The following is a 16,653-nucleotide window of genomic DNA, read 5'->3' on the forward strand; positions in this document are numbered from 1 at the left end:
GAACTGAATGGTTTTTTAATGTAAAAATATAACAAAAACTTCTGACAATATTTTCCACTCCTGCTTTTAATCGCACCTCCCCCAAACTTTCAGATCATCTGTATGCCTAAACACACTCCTCTTATTTTATTCTTAAGGAGTTCAAAAGTACCTCAGTTTCTGAAGTCTCTATTATCTTCAGAAGGTGTCTGAAAAGCAGAAACTTCTCTCAGGACCTAAATAAAAAGACCCTATTTAATTCGTTAAATTATGGGTGTGCAGTTTGGTGTCATTAACGCTCCTTAATTGTTTTAAACCATAGTACCTAATTTCTCATATTGAGGATGCTGAAATACTCGGACTGTTTTTGAAATCCCCAAAATTGCATTGAAAAGATAAAGCAAATATTTTACTTCCAAAATTTTCCTTGAAAGAAAAGAATAAATAAACCCCCAAATGGAATATTCTGACAAAATGTCACATATATATTCATATTCATAAGATATGCATATCAAAGATATATATATCATTCATAAGATCACACAGCGAGGCTGAATCGAACCCCCACCATTTCACAATCCTTGCATTTGAATGATGTGTGTCTGTTGCCTGCTGCCCATGCTGCTGCTCTGGTTGCCTGTAAACCTCTGCAGTTAAACACCATTTAAAGAGCTGGTGCAGCTTCGTTTATCCTCTGCTGCTCCATGTGGAAAACCCCTCTATCCATAATGGGAACAATAAGGAAATTGTAGTTTTGCCAGAGTCACTTTTACCTGCACAGATATTAATATACCCTAAAATGCAAAGGTGTGGGTGGGGCTCCACGGTATTTTACTACAAAACTGAATGTCTGCTGTGATTTCCACCTGCAGTCTTTTAAATGAATGGCATTACTGTCCCAGACACAGAATCCTGACGCTCTGGCGAAACGCACTGGCTGCGGGGGACAAACAATGCTTCAACTCCTACTGCAGATTCAGCGCTAACTCCCCTCTGCCGGGAGCTCATGGACTCATTTCCGCAGCTTTCCTCCTCCTGTGCCTGGGGTGTTTCACGTGGGGATTTCAGCATTTTGTGCGCAGGAACTCTTGCGCAAAGCAAAGAGGGGTTTCTGCACATTCCAGCGCGGTGCAAGCCTTGTTCTGGCCCTGGGGCCGCTTCTCCCGGTTGTGCAGCGAGGTCTGAGTTCTGCAGCTGCACGGTCACACTGCCTCAAGCACCACCTTCAGGATCATTGGTTACTCTAGATTTCCAGCCAGTTAATTAAAATCCTTTGCAGGAATCTTGGTTCTGCTACCAGAGACAGCTCATAGCACCGCTTTTTAAAGACAATATACTTAGGTTTGAATCAGGAATTAGATCAAGGTTAACTTTGCCTTACATCCAAAAGGCCTGTGTGAAACTGGCTGTTAAATTTGGAAATACAGCCCGCTGTTAGCCTTTAGTATTCTTAACAATTTCAAATCAATAAACTGCATCTTTAAAAGCAGAACCACCAAGTTGCAGCTGAGGCTGGTTATGGTAATGGAGATGCCAGATTCTGGATTATGGGTAAAAAGGGTTGCAGGATCAGGAAGCCAAACAAGAACTATATTACATGTCTCTTTATTTAATTTAAGCTCCAAAATTAAGAGATGTCTGTGATACAGTGGAAATGTAAATTCACCAGGCACAATCACACAAAAAATGATAAAGACAGATCCAGATTTTGTAGGCAAGAAATCAGCAAGATTCTCCGAGATGTTTGGTGGGAGTACAGGTTGCTTTTTAAGTTTTCTTTCTTTTCCTTCTGTTCACAAACAACATCCACAAATCCATAAAAATGCAGGATTATAATTTAAGATAAATGATATGTCACATATTTAAGTCTAAAGAAAAACAAGTGTGCAATGACACAGTCCTCATTTTATCATCATGCCTTTGTATCATGCATCCCTGACAATCCATGCCAGGTTGAACCATCTCCCAAAAGACTAGCCCCATTTTTAGATATTATTAATTACTTTATACTTCTTGCAACTTAAAAGAAACTAAGCAATTAAAATTTTAGATGCATTCTTGAAATCCTACAGGAAGAAATCAGCTATTCAAAACCATCTGACAAAGGAATATGAAGGCAAAAACTCAACATTGTCTTGAAACAGAACTAAATGACTGATATATTCTAATTTTTTCTAAATAATTTACCCAAAGCTGACACTTATTGTATGGTTTGCATTTCTAACAGTGTTTAGTATTTGATGACAATGTACCTGAGTTGCACTAGTTCTGATGTAATAGGCATACATGCATTATTGCAAGTCTGAAGTACATATTTCTCTTTCCTCTTAGGGCTCAGAAGAAAAAACTTTAAAAAACTCCCAAAACCACGAATGCTAAATACAGTCAAATGCTGGCCATGCAACTGCAAATGAGCCAGCTGTCCATTTCATTGTGAATCCCTGAATTTTCACTAAGAATGAAAAAATAATTCTCTGAGACAGTAAAAATACCTTTTAGCTGCTAATTTAAAACAGGTTATTCTTTTTCATTGGATCATCATTGTCAGGAATGTTAGCCTTTCATTGTAGCAAGGTCAGGATACTCGGAAGAATATTAATAAGCCAGCACTGGGTGCTCACAAGGTTCCCTCAAGTCCAATCATACCTGACTGAAAGAAAAAAAAAATTTCCTCTAAATGTAAAGTGAAAAGAAACCCAGTGCAGCTATTGAAATGTACCAATTAGTAGAGCTGAGTTCAGACCTGTGTGTCCAATAAGTCAATCAGGCCCAGGTGCCTTTTTTACCACAAAAAGACTTGATAGACTTTTTTTCAGTAATTGCTTTTTGCAGTTACAAACTTGTAAGGTGGAAGGATGAGGGTAGGCTCTGCCCACCTCCTTCCATGATTGCCATCATGGTCTGTCTGTAACTAAAATTCATTCATTTAGAAATCATGGCTTCACTCAGTGCACTAACCCTTCTTGATGGTCAAATCCAGAATCCTGGCTTTGAACCAGGCCCTTTTGAAACCACAAACAGTCATATGGTCTAAGCAATGACAAGGGAGTACAAAAGCAGTTCTACAGCATCCTCTTAAGAAAAAACAGTAAAGTAATTTCAATACAAAAGCAGTTCCATTATAGTAAAATATCCCTACTTTCACAACAAGTTGGAGGGTAAAAAAATTAAGTGTCCCTGCCAGGCTCAACAGGACAGTTGAAGAAGAATGTAGATGTCAGACAGTTCAAATAGACTTCATCCAAAACACAGAAGTTTGATGGATAGAGATTTAAGACGAGGGCAACATTTTTCTTTGTAGCACTCAAATCTACCGCTATGGATTACGGAGAGGCCATTTTTCTCTTTTTCTGGGGATGGGGGAGAAGCAGCAACAATTTCCTTGCCATTTTCAGAGAATTCCAGCCTGCAAGTAAAAACAAAAGTGCTAATCTTTCTCATCATTTCTGTGAAAGCCACACATTAGTAAGAATGTCTGTCAATTGAATGTTAGAACAAAGGTGTTCAGCAACCTCTGCTGACATAATAGTAATGGACTTGGCATCTACATAAATTTCCTAAACACTTTTGTTTCTTCTCAGTCCTAGTCTAAAAGGTCAGAGTGAGCAGCCACCAGCCTCTGTATACCACAAGAAATTAGTGGATGAATCAAAACAAACAAATGTATTATCAGTACATATTCTCTGGAAAAAATATGCTGTAGCATAGAGAATGCATAAATAAAAGGGTAGGTCTCCAACTGAGAGAAATTGCTGAAGCTACAGTGACAAGGAGATGCTGAATAAATAAACCTCAGATGTTCTGTTACCTGCACAAAAACAGAATAGGTCCCACAGAGTGTTCGTTTCAACTCAGCGGCTACTTTGAGAATACAGATGATCAACTGCAGTCCGCTGAGTGCAATCAAAATCGAGAGTAAAATAATATTCCACTCCACTATGTTAGCAGGTTCTGTGCACTTAGACCAGGCAGGGTAATCTGTGAGGTACCTATTAGAGAAACACCAGACTGAAGTAAGAAGAATGTTTCTGACTACTGATTTGGTAAACAACTTCTTCCAGAAGAGTTACACCAATGTTTCTTACCCCCCAGCAGTGTCTTTGAAAATATAATTCCATCCACTTGATGAATTGCAGAAAGGGCCTTGAATCAAATGCAGGGTAAAAATGATGCAACTGTATCCTGAGAAAGCAATTCCAAGCAGGGCTAGCACAATAGAAATAAAACTCTGAAGTAGAGAGAGAGAGAAGTATTACCTTGTGAGGATAGTGTCAACAGCAAATATGATCATTCAGTCTGTCTAGCTACTTCCTTGGGGCTGAATTTCATATTTGATTTTCCCAGTCTTCAAAACTCAGGAAGAAAAATAGCAGGTAAAGAATAGTAAGAATACGCATACAAAATTAAGATTAAGACAGAGTTTAAGACAGTTCTACAACTATAAGTTATATATTAATTGTGTGGGGTTTTTAAACTTCCCTTTTTGTAAAGTTGTTTCCCAAAATACAAGAGGAATGCAGCTGTGTATTAAATATGTCTGCATCCCAGAGTGTATTGAGTAATTTCTGAAATAAAACACTTCCAAATAATACAGGCAAAGGGATGCAGCTATTTAGCTGGTGTGCTTCGTTCTATGTTCTTATTTTATTTTACAAGGATTTGGGGAAATGTGTCTAATTTTTTTTAATCCTGTTTATGCGCCAGATGAAAGAAGCTACACTTTCTGTGACCTTGCAACCCAATTTAGAATCTTCTGTGAAAGGAAGTGAAAACAGAGCAGTGGAGAGGGCAGCAGGATGTGCAGGAGCAGGAAGGCGTTGGAAACAAATGCTAATGTGATGTACAGAAATAAAACACAGACTCACCCTGTAGGTTTTGTTACAGCTCTCACTCTGGCAGCACCGATAGAATACACTACACTCCAGTGTTATTAGAATTACTGCCAAAAGAAGGATCTGTAAGAGAACATCATAAGGTCAGTGAGATAACTGCAGATACTAAGCCAAAGTCTCCTTCACCTTTGGAAGGCAGGGACTGCATCTCCTCTGCTGTCTTGATATTTTAAAGCTGATCCATAGGACAGCACAATTACTCAAGGCATACATGGAACTGGAGGGATTTTAGTAGGCTGCTGGTGTACTTGTGTCTTGTACTTGAAAGACAAAGAGTACAGCCTCTACCATCACAGTAAAGTGCTATGACCTTGGGCACAGCCACACCAGTGAAGCTGAAATTATAAAACCAAGGTCACAAACAAAAGAATCAATACCAGTGAAAAGAAGGATATTTTATTGATACAAACACATCAGTTAAACGCCTTCTTGCTGACACAGGCGCACAAATCAGAGTGCTGCCTTCCTTACCAACACATTCACTCTAGAAAAAGTCAGTAAAGCAAACTTTTGATTACATTCACCTGGACTTTCATTTGTCTTTCAAGTTCATTTGGGTAAAAGAGCTCTAATTCAACCCCCACAGGTGATTAAATTAACATCGTGTTTGCCTCCATAATGCAAGCATAAATTACATATAAACAAAAGGACAGCAGAAAAAAACCCCAACACACCCTGCAATATCATTTGATATCATTTGCACTTAATAACATACATAACTTGTCATTCAGTATACTATTTTTTTCAGTTTGATTAAGTTTTCTGCCTGCAGTGGTTCTTGTTGAAGAAATCCATATGCTCTTTTTTTAAAGCAATTACATTACTGAAGAGTAATCCAACATTATTTGCAGTAGAATGCAATTCATTAAAAATTCACTGAGCACTTACCATCACACCTGAGAAACAGATGCCTTCAAAATACCACTCATGGTTGGGGAACTGGTAACTGGCAGCAGGCAGAGCTTTCCCGTTTGGAAAGTATAGGAGGACATTCACAACAATACTCCAAAGTGCAAGAGGTACCAGCAGGCAACTCAAACAGTTTCCACATGTCTCCAAAGCCATCTCTCAAGAACTCTTGAAGTTTTCTTCTTCTAAGCTAATAAAAGTTTACAACACCTTCAATATAAGATATATTTTGACCTCCCCAGCTTGATTCAGTAATTCATATTCACAGGAACCAGTGACTGGGGTGTGAGTCCAGGAACAGAAGTGCTTAACAGTTAGCAGAACAACAGATGAATATCACTGCGTAAACTCACTATCCTGTGTTAAAGATGGCTTTATGTAGTCATTTCCCTTTTAAAAGATCCTCCTTTGTGATCTTCCAAATGAAATATGTCTAGGAGTCAGACTCAGGAAGGAACTTCAAAGCTGTCATTTCCTAGTGACTGCTCAAAAATGTCCTCCTCCCCACACACAAACTCAACATAGTTTGTGACAGAAGCAAGGTTTTTCAACCTTACTGCAGCATAGGGAAGGAGGCTGTAAGAAGATAAATATGCCCACTCTCTGTACAGAAGACCACACTTTGCCTTATACTACAGAGATTTATTAGGAGGACCCTAAGGGGGAACCAATGAGTTAATGACCTGCAGCAGCCGGCTGAGTCTGGGCCATCTTGCAGAGACGACAGAAGCCCAAATAACACTGGTTAGAAACTGCAAGGCAGACTTATTTTAACACTTTTAATCAATTACTCTTTCCCACAGCATTATGCGGCTCCAGTACTTTGCGAATTAAATCCTGCTATTTCTCCAATTGTTTCATTCTGTTCTTACCGCTGAGCTTGCACAGCTACAAGCCTGACCTATGTACATGTGACTTCTTGTGCAGGACAAAAGGTCTGGCTGTTGTTTTGAAATGCCTGCTGCTTGCAGAGTGCAAAGCCAAAGTCAGACAGCTTTCCCATAATCAATGTCATCATTCCCCAACCCCTGAGCACCTAAACACTATCCCAGTAACACAGAGCCAGGGCAGTTTGAACACTTGCAGCACAGCCCAAGCCTTCAGTCTTATGCCCCTGTGAGTCACCAGAAAAGTAACTCAAGAATGACCTTACGCTTTACAAAAAAAAAACACCAACAAAAAAAAAAAAAAAAAAAAAAAAAAAAAAAAAAAAAACCAAAAAAAACCAAACAAAAAAAAAACACCAAAAAAAAAAAAAAAACCCAAAAAAACCTTACTCAAAAAACCAAAAAAAAAAATCCCCCCAAAAACCCCCACCACAAAACAAATAAAAAAGGCACCTCTATCAAAAGCAGGAAGGCTGTTTTTAGAAGCAATGACATCCCAATGTATTTTCCTTGTGTTTCCTTGTGAGCTGTTTCAGGCTTGTCACACATGAGGCCCCTCTCATCCTCTCATAAAAGCTGTTTGGATTGCATGTTGTAACTAATTCCATACTATCGCTTAACATGAGATCATACAAGGAAATGGGCAGGGTGGTACTCACACAATTACACCATTCTTCTACCTGTTCTCTGCTGTGACTCTTTTCCTAGGAGGCTTCATTTTGAAGTCCTCACTCTTGATCTTCTCATATTTCCTGTTTTACTCTCTCACCACTACGGATACTTTTTTCAGGTCTCCCTCTAATCAGAATTAGTAGCAAACCTGCCTTTCCAGACTCATAGGCAGAGACAGAACTCATGTCATCAACACTATGTCACAGAGAGCACAGAAAACAGCTGCATAAAAATCATGCACATCCAGTCCCCATGAGTTTTTAGTACAGAACTTAAAGATCATATAATTGGCTGAAATATTTTCTTAAAAGCAAAGGCCAAGATTTGTAGCGAGCATCTTATTTTATAATCAAATTCAATGTCATTTCCATTATAACCTCTTCTGATTAGAAGCTAACTTGAGAAAGGATGACTGAAGCAGCATTTGTTCTGCAGTACAGCAGTCTGCTTCATGACTTTGCTTTTAAACTGAGCCCTGCAAAGCTCAGTGTGGTTATTTTTCTGGCACACAATGCCACTAGAACAGGAAACAACTACTTTATACTAAGAATTAAGCAAACCTGTAAGCTAGTTTCTCAAGCATCTTGCCAAGTGTTGCAAGCACTGCTTTTACATTGCTGTCATCATTCATGAATTGATTCCAAGCCTGTTACTGAAAATTCATGTTTACTCTGTGTGACTTTGCTGCCAGCTGATATGAATGCAACCTAAACCAATCACTTCTTCACAGTGTAACTGATAAAGCTCTCAAAACACTGTCTTATGCACCAGACAACAAAATAATCCAGCTGGCCATTTTTTACACAACAATGTAGAGAGTAATGCTGTGCATTAGGGCTACAGGAATCTATTGGTGCTGCATGCATTTGTGCTGAAGTTTTGGGTCTGAACACTAGCCTAATCATTCTATATATTGGAATTCTATATATTGCAAAATTGTTTCAGTTCTTTAACTTATTGTGTCTACCAGAAGAACAAATAACCATTATGCAAGAATAAAGGCAAAAATCCTTAAGTTGCATGGTAATTATACATTATTCCATTGAGAACTTTCTTTTCCATTTTCTCTTCTTCCACACTCCATTTAAACTTGCAGATATTTTTTTTTCAGAACTGTATCTTCACGCACACAGACACTGTATCACACAGCTGCAAGGAATTTTGTGTGTATACATATGTGCATGCACATATTCTCCTTCCTCCCTCCCATAGCAGGACAGGACAGGGATAGACACTACAAAGAAATGGCATTAAATGGCATCAAAGTCCCTCAATTACCTCTATGTATTTAGAGTAATCCAATATTATGTATTTAGGTATGAATAAACAGTCTTGCAAAATTCAGGTATCCTGAGATTCTAGATACAAACTCTTTTCATATGAGAATTCTTTTGCTGATGTAGATGTACGTAGACAATTTTGCTTTCACAGTTCACTTCTTTTTTTCAGGTATGTATTTGTACAGGGCAGACTTAACTGCGCAGACAGCCTGAGATACACCTGAAGTTTCTGGCTGTCTTTAAGGACCACCCTCCTCGTAGCCTAAGGATGCACTGACACCCACTGGAACTTCTTTTTATCCCATGAATAGAAACTAACTTGCTTGTTTTCAAAGACAGTATGAGCAGCTAAATTCCAAAACTGAGCCTCATTCCTTTGAAATAAAGAGCACATAACATTTTGGTTTTCACTTGAAGAATGCCATTGCCAGCAGCAATGCTACCATGCTGGCTTTGCCAGCAATGCTGTCGGTAGCACATTATTCAGATGTACTTGTGGTGGAACATTCACTCTAATGTGCAACAAACTATATTTCAGAGGTTCTTACCCAGGACCTTACAGTAATGCCTTCAGGCTGATAACTGGTAAAGTCAGGTATTTCAGATTAATCTGTCTTTACTGACCTGAATTTGGACTGCATTCCTTGAGCGCTGTGAGGCCTGAGGGTAGCTGAGGCACAAAACAAGAGTCATGCCCACATCTTGTTTTATCTCAGGCCTGAGATGGAGCAATCAGGAGGTGCTAAGCTGGGCTCAGGTGTGCCAGGACCCCTCAGCCCCCTGGCTGAGACCTGCCAGCCCTGACCCAGCACTGAGCCTCCACACCTGCTGTTGTATCTGACCCAGAGCTGTTGGTGAACCCTTATTGAGGAACAAACACCTGTTTCAGTTCAATGAGCCAAACCAAGCAAGAAAGCAGTTCCTACTCTGGCAGAGCCTGCTGGAGAGGATAAACAGGTTATAACCTGACTGCATTAAATCCATGTTCTCAGGCCACCACTGTCCTTTACTCCAAGACCAGGCAAGCAGTGTTTCAGCATGGGCAGGGAAGGAATCACTGACACCTCCTGGGTATTTTTAATACAAATCTTTATTTGTGAAATACAGGGGAAGTTCAGAAAAATCCTTAAAAGCCCTCAGTCATCCACATTTTACTGCTGCTTTGGTTTTGGTCCAGCTAACCAAAACCTTTTATCCAGGCCAGGCTGGATTTGGTTTGGGTTCATTCCAAGATTGGAATGAAAGAGCAACTTTATTGGGAAAACAGGACAAAGTACAGAGCTGTTGTGCCAGTAGAAAGAGAAAAATAAATAAAGTCACTTTAGTGACATGTTTTAAGGCAGTTACCGGTACCAAGATGAAATGAACCAAAGATATTCAGGATACATTTACTTTCGGTTCAGGCAGGTTAGTGGAAAACCTGCATATGACTCCAACAGCAAAGGCCCCAAGTCAGTTAAATTCATGGCAACAGCACAGTTTGACAACAATGTGTATTTCAGTTTGCCTGGAATATTTAAAAAAAAATACACTGTATATTCATTACAGCACACACATGCACCGATGTCAATACATGGTGAGGTTTCTAGCAAACATATGTCTGTGGAGAGGAACAAAAAGAAAGAAACATATTAATGGAAACAGTGCTAATATTGTATCCAACTAAAAATGCAAAAATTAACCTGAGCACATTTAGAAAACCATAGCATAGCTCTTCTATACTGGAGTTAGAGCAAGGTAGACAGGGGGAAGAAAGCAGCAATAGCTTTGAAAGAGCCCCAGCACTCAACTGTGTCAATTGAAAATGTGAAATACATGCTTACCTATAGTGTGTGATATAAATTATATCTGGTTCATGCTTTAAACCATGGTTTTTCCAACGCTAGCACTCTGATACTAATTTTGGAATATGTTCAAACTATTTAACAAGGCTTTAAAGAAAGTTGGAGAAAATTTCCTTTCCTCACTCACAACAAAAAATCCACCTTCCAAAACCTTTCAGATCTGTCTGCAGATTTTATTAGTTATTTGCAATTTAATTATTTCTCTTATCTTACTTCCACTATGCAAGGCCAGGATGCTGCAGTTTTCATTATTTGCAGCATATTGTCAGTAGCTTATGAGCTGCTGTGGACAAAAGCCAAGGCTAATACAATAGAGCTAGAACAAGCACCACAAAATACCACAATGGTTTAGGCAAAGACCACAAACGCCAGGAGATCTGTATCTCAGTTATATCACCTACGCAGTGTGATGACTGCATGTGTCATCAGACAGACAAAAGCCGTCTAGCTCCCAGCTTTTAGGCAGATTAACATTACTGTGACAGTTGAGGAATCAGCTGAAAGCATGTGATCAAACACTACCTGAGAATTCCAATCACAGCAGGGCTATAGGAACTGCTATACAGAGAATTATTGCTTAAGAATACCTATAAAGTAACTGCTGAGTAAAACTCCACAGTAGTACAAGTAACAAGTTACATGTTCATCTGAGAAGCATGGGTATATCTGCAAACTACTTACCTCCTCATGACTGCAGCACAACCCACACAGTCCTCCAAGAATGCCATTGATTATCTGTATGAAGCACAGAATGAATTCTATTCCTCCCAAAACAAGCAGGATGGAAAAGAGGGTGACGTTCCACTGCACGATGTTTTGAGGTTCCTGACATTCAGACCACTTGTTATACTCAAACAAGTACCTGTACACAGCAATTAAAAGCATATTAACATTGTGTGAGAGTAGGACACTTACCATATACTATAACCAAATTATGTCTAGCCTGTAACTGCATTGAGGCTATTCACTCTATGGAGTCCTAATAGGCTAGGTTCCCTTAGAAATAGATTCCTAAGGGAATAGAAAAAGCAATGGTTTACTCCATGCAAGGTTTCTTTGGTTTAGGAAGATGTTGAAATATCAACCACACATTTTTGCTAAGTCTTAATTTCTTTTTTAAAAAAATAAAGGTATAAAGGCAGGTTAGGGTTTCCTATTGCTGGTTAAAGTGAGGCATAAACTCAAGTAAGTTGAAAGAGCAAAGGTTTTTCTCAAAACAATCACATGAGCTTTGCAAGATTGGGCTTTTTTTCTAAAGACAGCAATCATTGATCTGAGGCAAATGGGTCACTTTCTCTCCTGTGTCACTGTCCTTGGGCCCTCATATGCTTACTTGGATGAGCCAAACACAGAAAAATTTGGTGAGGTACTGCAGTATTTCAGCTGTTACTGCTCACTCACACCTTGAGAACGACAACACTTGCCTTCAGCAAGGACCTAAACTAGTTCTTCTACACTCAGTCACAGTCAGAAAGATGAAGAAAGAGGAATGATACAAGTGAAATACAAGATATACAAGAGATACAAGTGAAATATAAAATTCAAACTCTGCTGCAAAGAGCTTTATGTGACTTCTTAGTACTCCAACTGTCTCTAGTCTGGCATCAGCCATAAAATGTTGCTAGATACACCCTTGAGGTTGCCAGCCATACAGCCACTTTAAATGCCCACCATGATATGAACCACATCAGAATTTATGTGCATTAATGGAGAATAGCACACTGAGACTTTTTTTGCAGGAAACTAACCCTTAATTAAGGTTAGTTAGGAGCTTCTTGCCCTCTCTGCCCTGCAGTGTACAAAGATTCTTATAAATCTTCTCAAGTTTCATTGATGAGATTCTATGCCATTGTCACTAATGTGGGCATTGTGCCACTTTATGCTGGTGCAAAGCAGCTTCAGAAGCAAATTTGACAAAACAGACTCTTACAAATGATAAGACAAATATCTTAACAACTTCTATTCCTAGTTTGTAAATCCTTCAAAGTCCTAAAGCTTTATATTTTGTTAGAGATGTTCCTGGACATGAACAGTATATGATGTATAGATTTAATCACCTATTTTTTTTTATGGCTTTGATTTTATACTCTAGCAGCAAGGATAACTGATGCCATTTGTTAAGTTTGAATTGGGAAGGATAGAGTTATGAATAGATTTTGGTATATGGTTACTGAACATTGCTGAAAGGTACTGGAATAAAGCCCATGTGTACATTGGCAAGAGATAACATCCTCATGAACAGACGACTCACCCTCCAGAGGAGTCAGTGAAAGGATAGATCCAGTTTCTTTCTGGGTGGGTAAGACAATACGGTCCTTGAGACAAGCCCAGCGCTGAAATGATTATACAGTACCCAGAGCCAAGGATCCCAACAAGGGCGGCCAGAACTGAGGACAGCATCTGCAGAGCAGACATAAACACGAACTTTCAGCACAGCCATGGCCTTGTCTTTGGGATTACCTGGGCTGGGATGTACAGGCTCACTTACCGCGCAGCTCTTTCCACAGCCCTCATGGCCCAAGCACCCACAGCAGTCGTCATCGTGAAGCCCAATGAACACTGCAGCTGGAATGAGTACCTGGGTATGGAGCAAAAAACCCACACTGTTCCTTTTGGTTGCACAGAGAGGGCAGATATAATACAGCACTCAAACTGCATTCATTTATGTTGCTTCTTGGCAGTAAGCTGTACAGGTCATTCCGCTTCACTCCTATTTAACACAGTAGGCATCTCACTACTGACATCACCAACGCCAGGACACGTACACTTCTATTGCCACTGTGGCAATATTGCACTTAAGCACAGAAAGAAACTGTTGGGGTGTTGCTGCATTTAAAGTATTTCAGCTTTAAAATTTTCTCTTTTCATTAAACGCTGTATTTGCAAATGAAATGCTTTGCAAAAAAAAAAAAGGCATTAGCTTTATTCCAATGAGGACTACAAAATAAAGTTATTTGAAAAACAGCTGCTGCTAATATACTTGTTACTTAAGAGCAATCATCATTACCTGTGTGAAAAACCAGTCTGACTACAGTAGAAAGTCTAATAAAATTTTGCTCAATTCAGACAAATATCTTATTATAGACATCTACTTTTTTCCAAAATTTCACAACCAGTTCCCAGTGACAGAAATGCAAAGTAACAAAGCAGAAGCTATCCATGAAAAGCATAAACCATCCAGAGTTTTTAGCATAAAATCAAGAATGAACTGAAGGAGCTGAATGAACAAGAAGGAGCTGATTAAAAAGAGGATCCTCCCACCAGCAATAATAGCACTTAACAGTGTCCACTTAAGACTCTACACCCAAGAGTACTCTGGTAAAAAAATAAAGAAATGGTAGAGAGTTATTTGAAAATGCCACAGACTTACTTAACATGAGACTAGAATAATAACTATCCTGTTGAACAGACTCATACTTGTCAACCCTTACTCAAACCCAATGCTGAGCCTCAATGCTTCAAGTCCAGAAGAAGTTGTACAAGCGCACTGCAGGAGAAGTTCCACTGGTTCCATTTGTATTATCCTGTGTGTAAAGCCCAGTCTTTGCAAACCCCACTCTAGGTCCCAATGGGACTGTAATACAGCTATAAGCACCTCTCACAACACAAAACACCTTAGCATGCAATTGTTTTCAACCTGTGATTTGCAGACACCTTGAGACCATAAAATCATAGAGTCTTAAGAATTGGAAGGGACCTATAACCTATTTCTAAGAGGACTTGTAAAAGAAGATGAAAAAGGAAGCCTGGAGTTAGAGGTCTTAAATATGCTGCAGTGTGATCCACAAAACTGAAAAGACAGAAAATAACTTCAGCTTAATGACATCCTATAATAAACACACTCAGTCCTTGCACCCTGTTACTCAAATGCAAAGCTTTGACAACTACCACTCAATTCCTCTGAATAAACAGCTAAGTCAGAGAAATACTTGTCAGCATGTCAGATAATAGAAATTAAGGAATTATATCTAAATGCTCATTATTTAGGGACATTTAAAAGGAAAGTAGTTCAATAATATAACAAAAATTTAAGATTTAACCCTTTATGCTAACTGTGACTTGCTGAGAGGCTTGGTTTCACTTTTGCATTTGGATTCTGTGCCCCTGACCCTATGATTTTTTAGCTTTAAAATGATATAATATTGTAGATAACAAAATCAATAATAATTAATTATAACTATGGGATAATATAGCTCTTTTTTATATATACAACTACAGAGACACCTGTTGACAAAGATATTTGATGAATAAATTCAGGTAACCAGTAGAGAAAGAGCAGTACCAAGTACCTCCAAAATAAATTTGAAAGAAGCCACTAGGTTATTACTTACCAGAAAGCCTCCACCTAGAATGCCGTGAAGGCACTCCACATATTTGCTGAGGTGATGCTCTGAAGCAAATCTTGTTTCACCATTGGGAAAATAAAGTAAAGTGTTGGCCACAATGCAGAGGAGGGCAAGGATGAGCAACTTATAACCAACACATCTAGCACACCTTCCAAAACACATATTTTCAACTTTAAAAATCCTCCTTAACTTGTCCAATTCAACCTATCTCACAATTGTCCACACCTAAAAGAAGATCAGTGTTATTCTCACCTCCTTAAATACCAGGGGTTACCCAGCTACCTAGATGACGTTTATAACCCTTCCTAACCACCATTCTCAATTGCAGAGTGAGAGGGCAGGGATGGCAGAACACCACCGCCCTTTTAAAATGCATTAATTGTAGATTAACCAAATGCAATGAAGGAAATATTGAATACTAGGTGATTTCACACAAACATATGATGCTTGGAATAATCACTGGTGAACATGATTAGATGTGAACAACAGGCTTAAACCACAACACAAGTTCTGTTAGGAACTGAAGGAAAGATGTTTTGTTTTCTTTGTTAGAAGCAGCTTTGAATTTTAGGTTTATAGGCTGATTCAGAACAACCTGAAGCCAGGGAGAGACTTGGCTGACTTCAACAGCATTGAGTCAGAGTTTTGGGTATAAACAGAAAAAGCTCTACAGCAATGAGAAGTATGTAGAGCAACCTCTGACTTTGCTATCCTGTTGACGGAACAACAGAAAACTCCACCAGGAGGTTTGAAAACAAATAAAAGGAACAGGTAAGCTTCTTAGGATTGTTCTTATTCTTTCCATTATAAGACAAGCTGATTTTAGATTAACAATCAATTAGTAAATGGTTTGGTAACAGCTAAACCAAGCAAACACTCATGAAAAATACTGCTTAAAAAAAGGATTATAAAAGAGAGTCCTTGCACTGAAATACCATGTATAGAACACACACAAAAAGAAAAATGCCAAGAAAGAAACAGATTATATCCAAGGTTTCCAAATGGTGTTTTATGTACCAGTAACATTAATTTCCATAGTAAATAGAGACACAAAGTGCACTATAAAAATTAAGATCTTTTCTCTTTTCCCTCTTGCAAATTTTTCTAAAATAGCCCAGAGCCTTTTTCTTCAGACACAGCTCAACACAAAGGTGTGAGCTGCCATGCCCACTGCCCTCACATGACAGGAGGTAACGAAAATGCACAGGCCCAAACTAGATCCAGGTGGTGCTGCTGCTGCCATCATCACAGTACAATGCATTTGTCATTGCAAAACCAGAAGCTAGACAAATGGAGTTTGGGAATGTACAGGATATTAGAAGACTATAATGAAACTTTAAAAAAAACATTCAGGTTTCTTTTTTGAAGGTGGAGTGGGGTGTGTTTAATAGCTAAATAACATGGTATACACAAGCCCAAGTCAAAACCATGGTATTCTTGCAAGAGATGTGTGCAAAAATAAAAGGTGGGGGGTGAAGCAGGGGAAGAGAGCAGGCTGGTGCAGCTGTGGCTTTGTGATGTAACTTCTCTGGGTATTGTAGATGCTGGCCTTGGAGACTTCCTTCATTATGAGAAATATCCTCCAATTGTACAAACATAGGCTGGCCATTATTGTGTGCTTCACCGCTAATGACTAAAACAACCCTAAACATTATTCTGCAAGTTTCCTCTGCAGAAGAAGACAGACGCTCAACTGAAAACTTCCTTTATTTTGTTGGGCTAAAAGCCCAAACCATTCCTTCCCCAAAACTCACCACCCAATACTCTTCCCCTCGCCTCAACAACCACACCAACATATCACCTGTGGGACATGGATTTAAAACCCTAGCCCTAGTCATATATTT

General features: G+C 39.0%; 2 protein-coding genes across 2 annotated transcripts; both read right to left on the reverse strand.

Moving 5' to 3' along the window:
• Positions 1–1,568: 1,568 nt before the first annotated feature.
• TM4SF18 (transmembrane 4 L six family member 18) lies at positions 1,569–6,143 on the reverse strand. Its single transcript, XM_059479504.1, has 5 exons — positions 5,760–6,143; positions 4,845–4,934; positions 4,065–4,207; positions 3,788–3,968; positions 1,569–3,385 (listed from the first exon to the last, which is right to left on the reverse strand). The coding sequence occupies exons 1-5, from the start codon at positions 5,934–5,936 to the stop codon at positions 3,371–3,373; spliced, it is 606 nt and encodes a 201-aa protein (XP_059335487.1). The 5' UTR covers positions 5,937–6,143; the 3' UTR covers positions 1,569–3,370.
• A 3,588-nt stretch (positions 6,144–9,731) lies between these two features.
• On the reverse strand, positions 9,732–15,024 carry TM4SF1 (transmembrane 4 L six family member 1). Its single transcript, XM_059479202.1, has 5 exons — positions 14,795–15,024; positions 12,952–13,041; positions 12,715–12,863; positions 11,145–11,325; positions 9,732–10,219 (listed from the first exon to the last, which is right to left on the reverse strand). Exons 1-5 carry the CDS (start codon positions 14,969–14,971, stop codon positions 10,205–10,207), a joined length of 612 nt encoding a protein of 203 aa, XP_059335185.1. The 5' UTR covers positions 14,972–15,024; the 3' UTR covers positions 9,732–10,204.
• Between the last annotated feature and the right edge of the window lie 1,629 nt (positions 15,025–16,653).

This window comes from Ammospiza nelsoni, chromosome 10 (assembly GCF_027579445.1).
Source record: "Ammospiza nelsoni isolate bAmmNel1 chromosome 10, bAmmNel1.pri, whole genome shotgun sequence".
NCBI classification, from domain to species: domain Eukaryota; kingdom Metazoa; phylum Chordata; class Aves; order Passeriformes; family Passerellidae; genus Ammospiza; species Ammospiza nelsoni.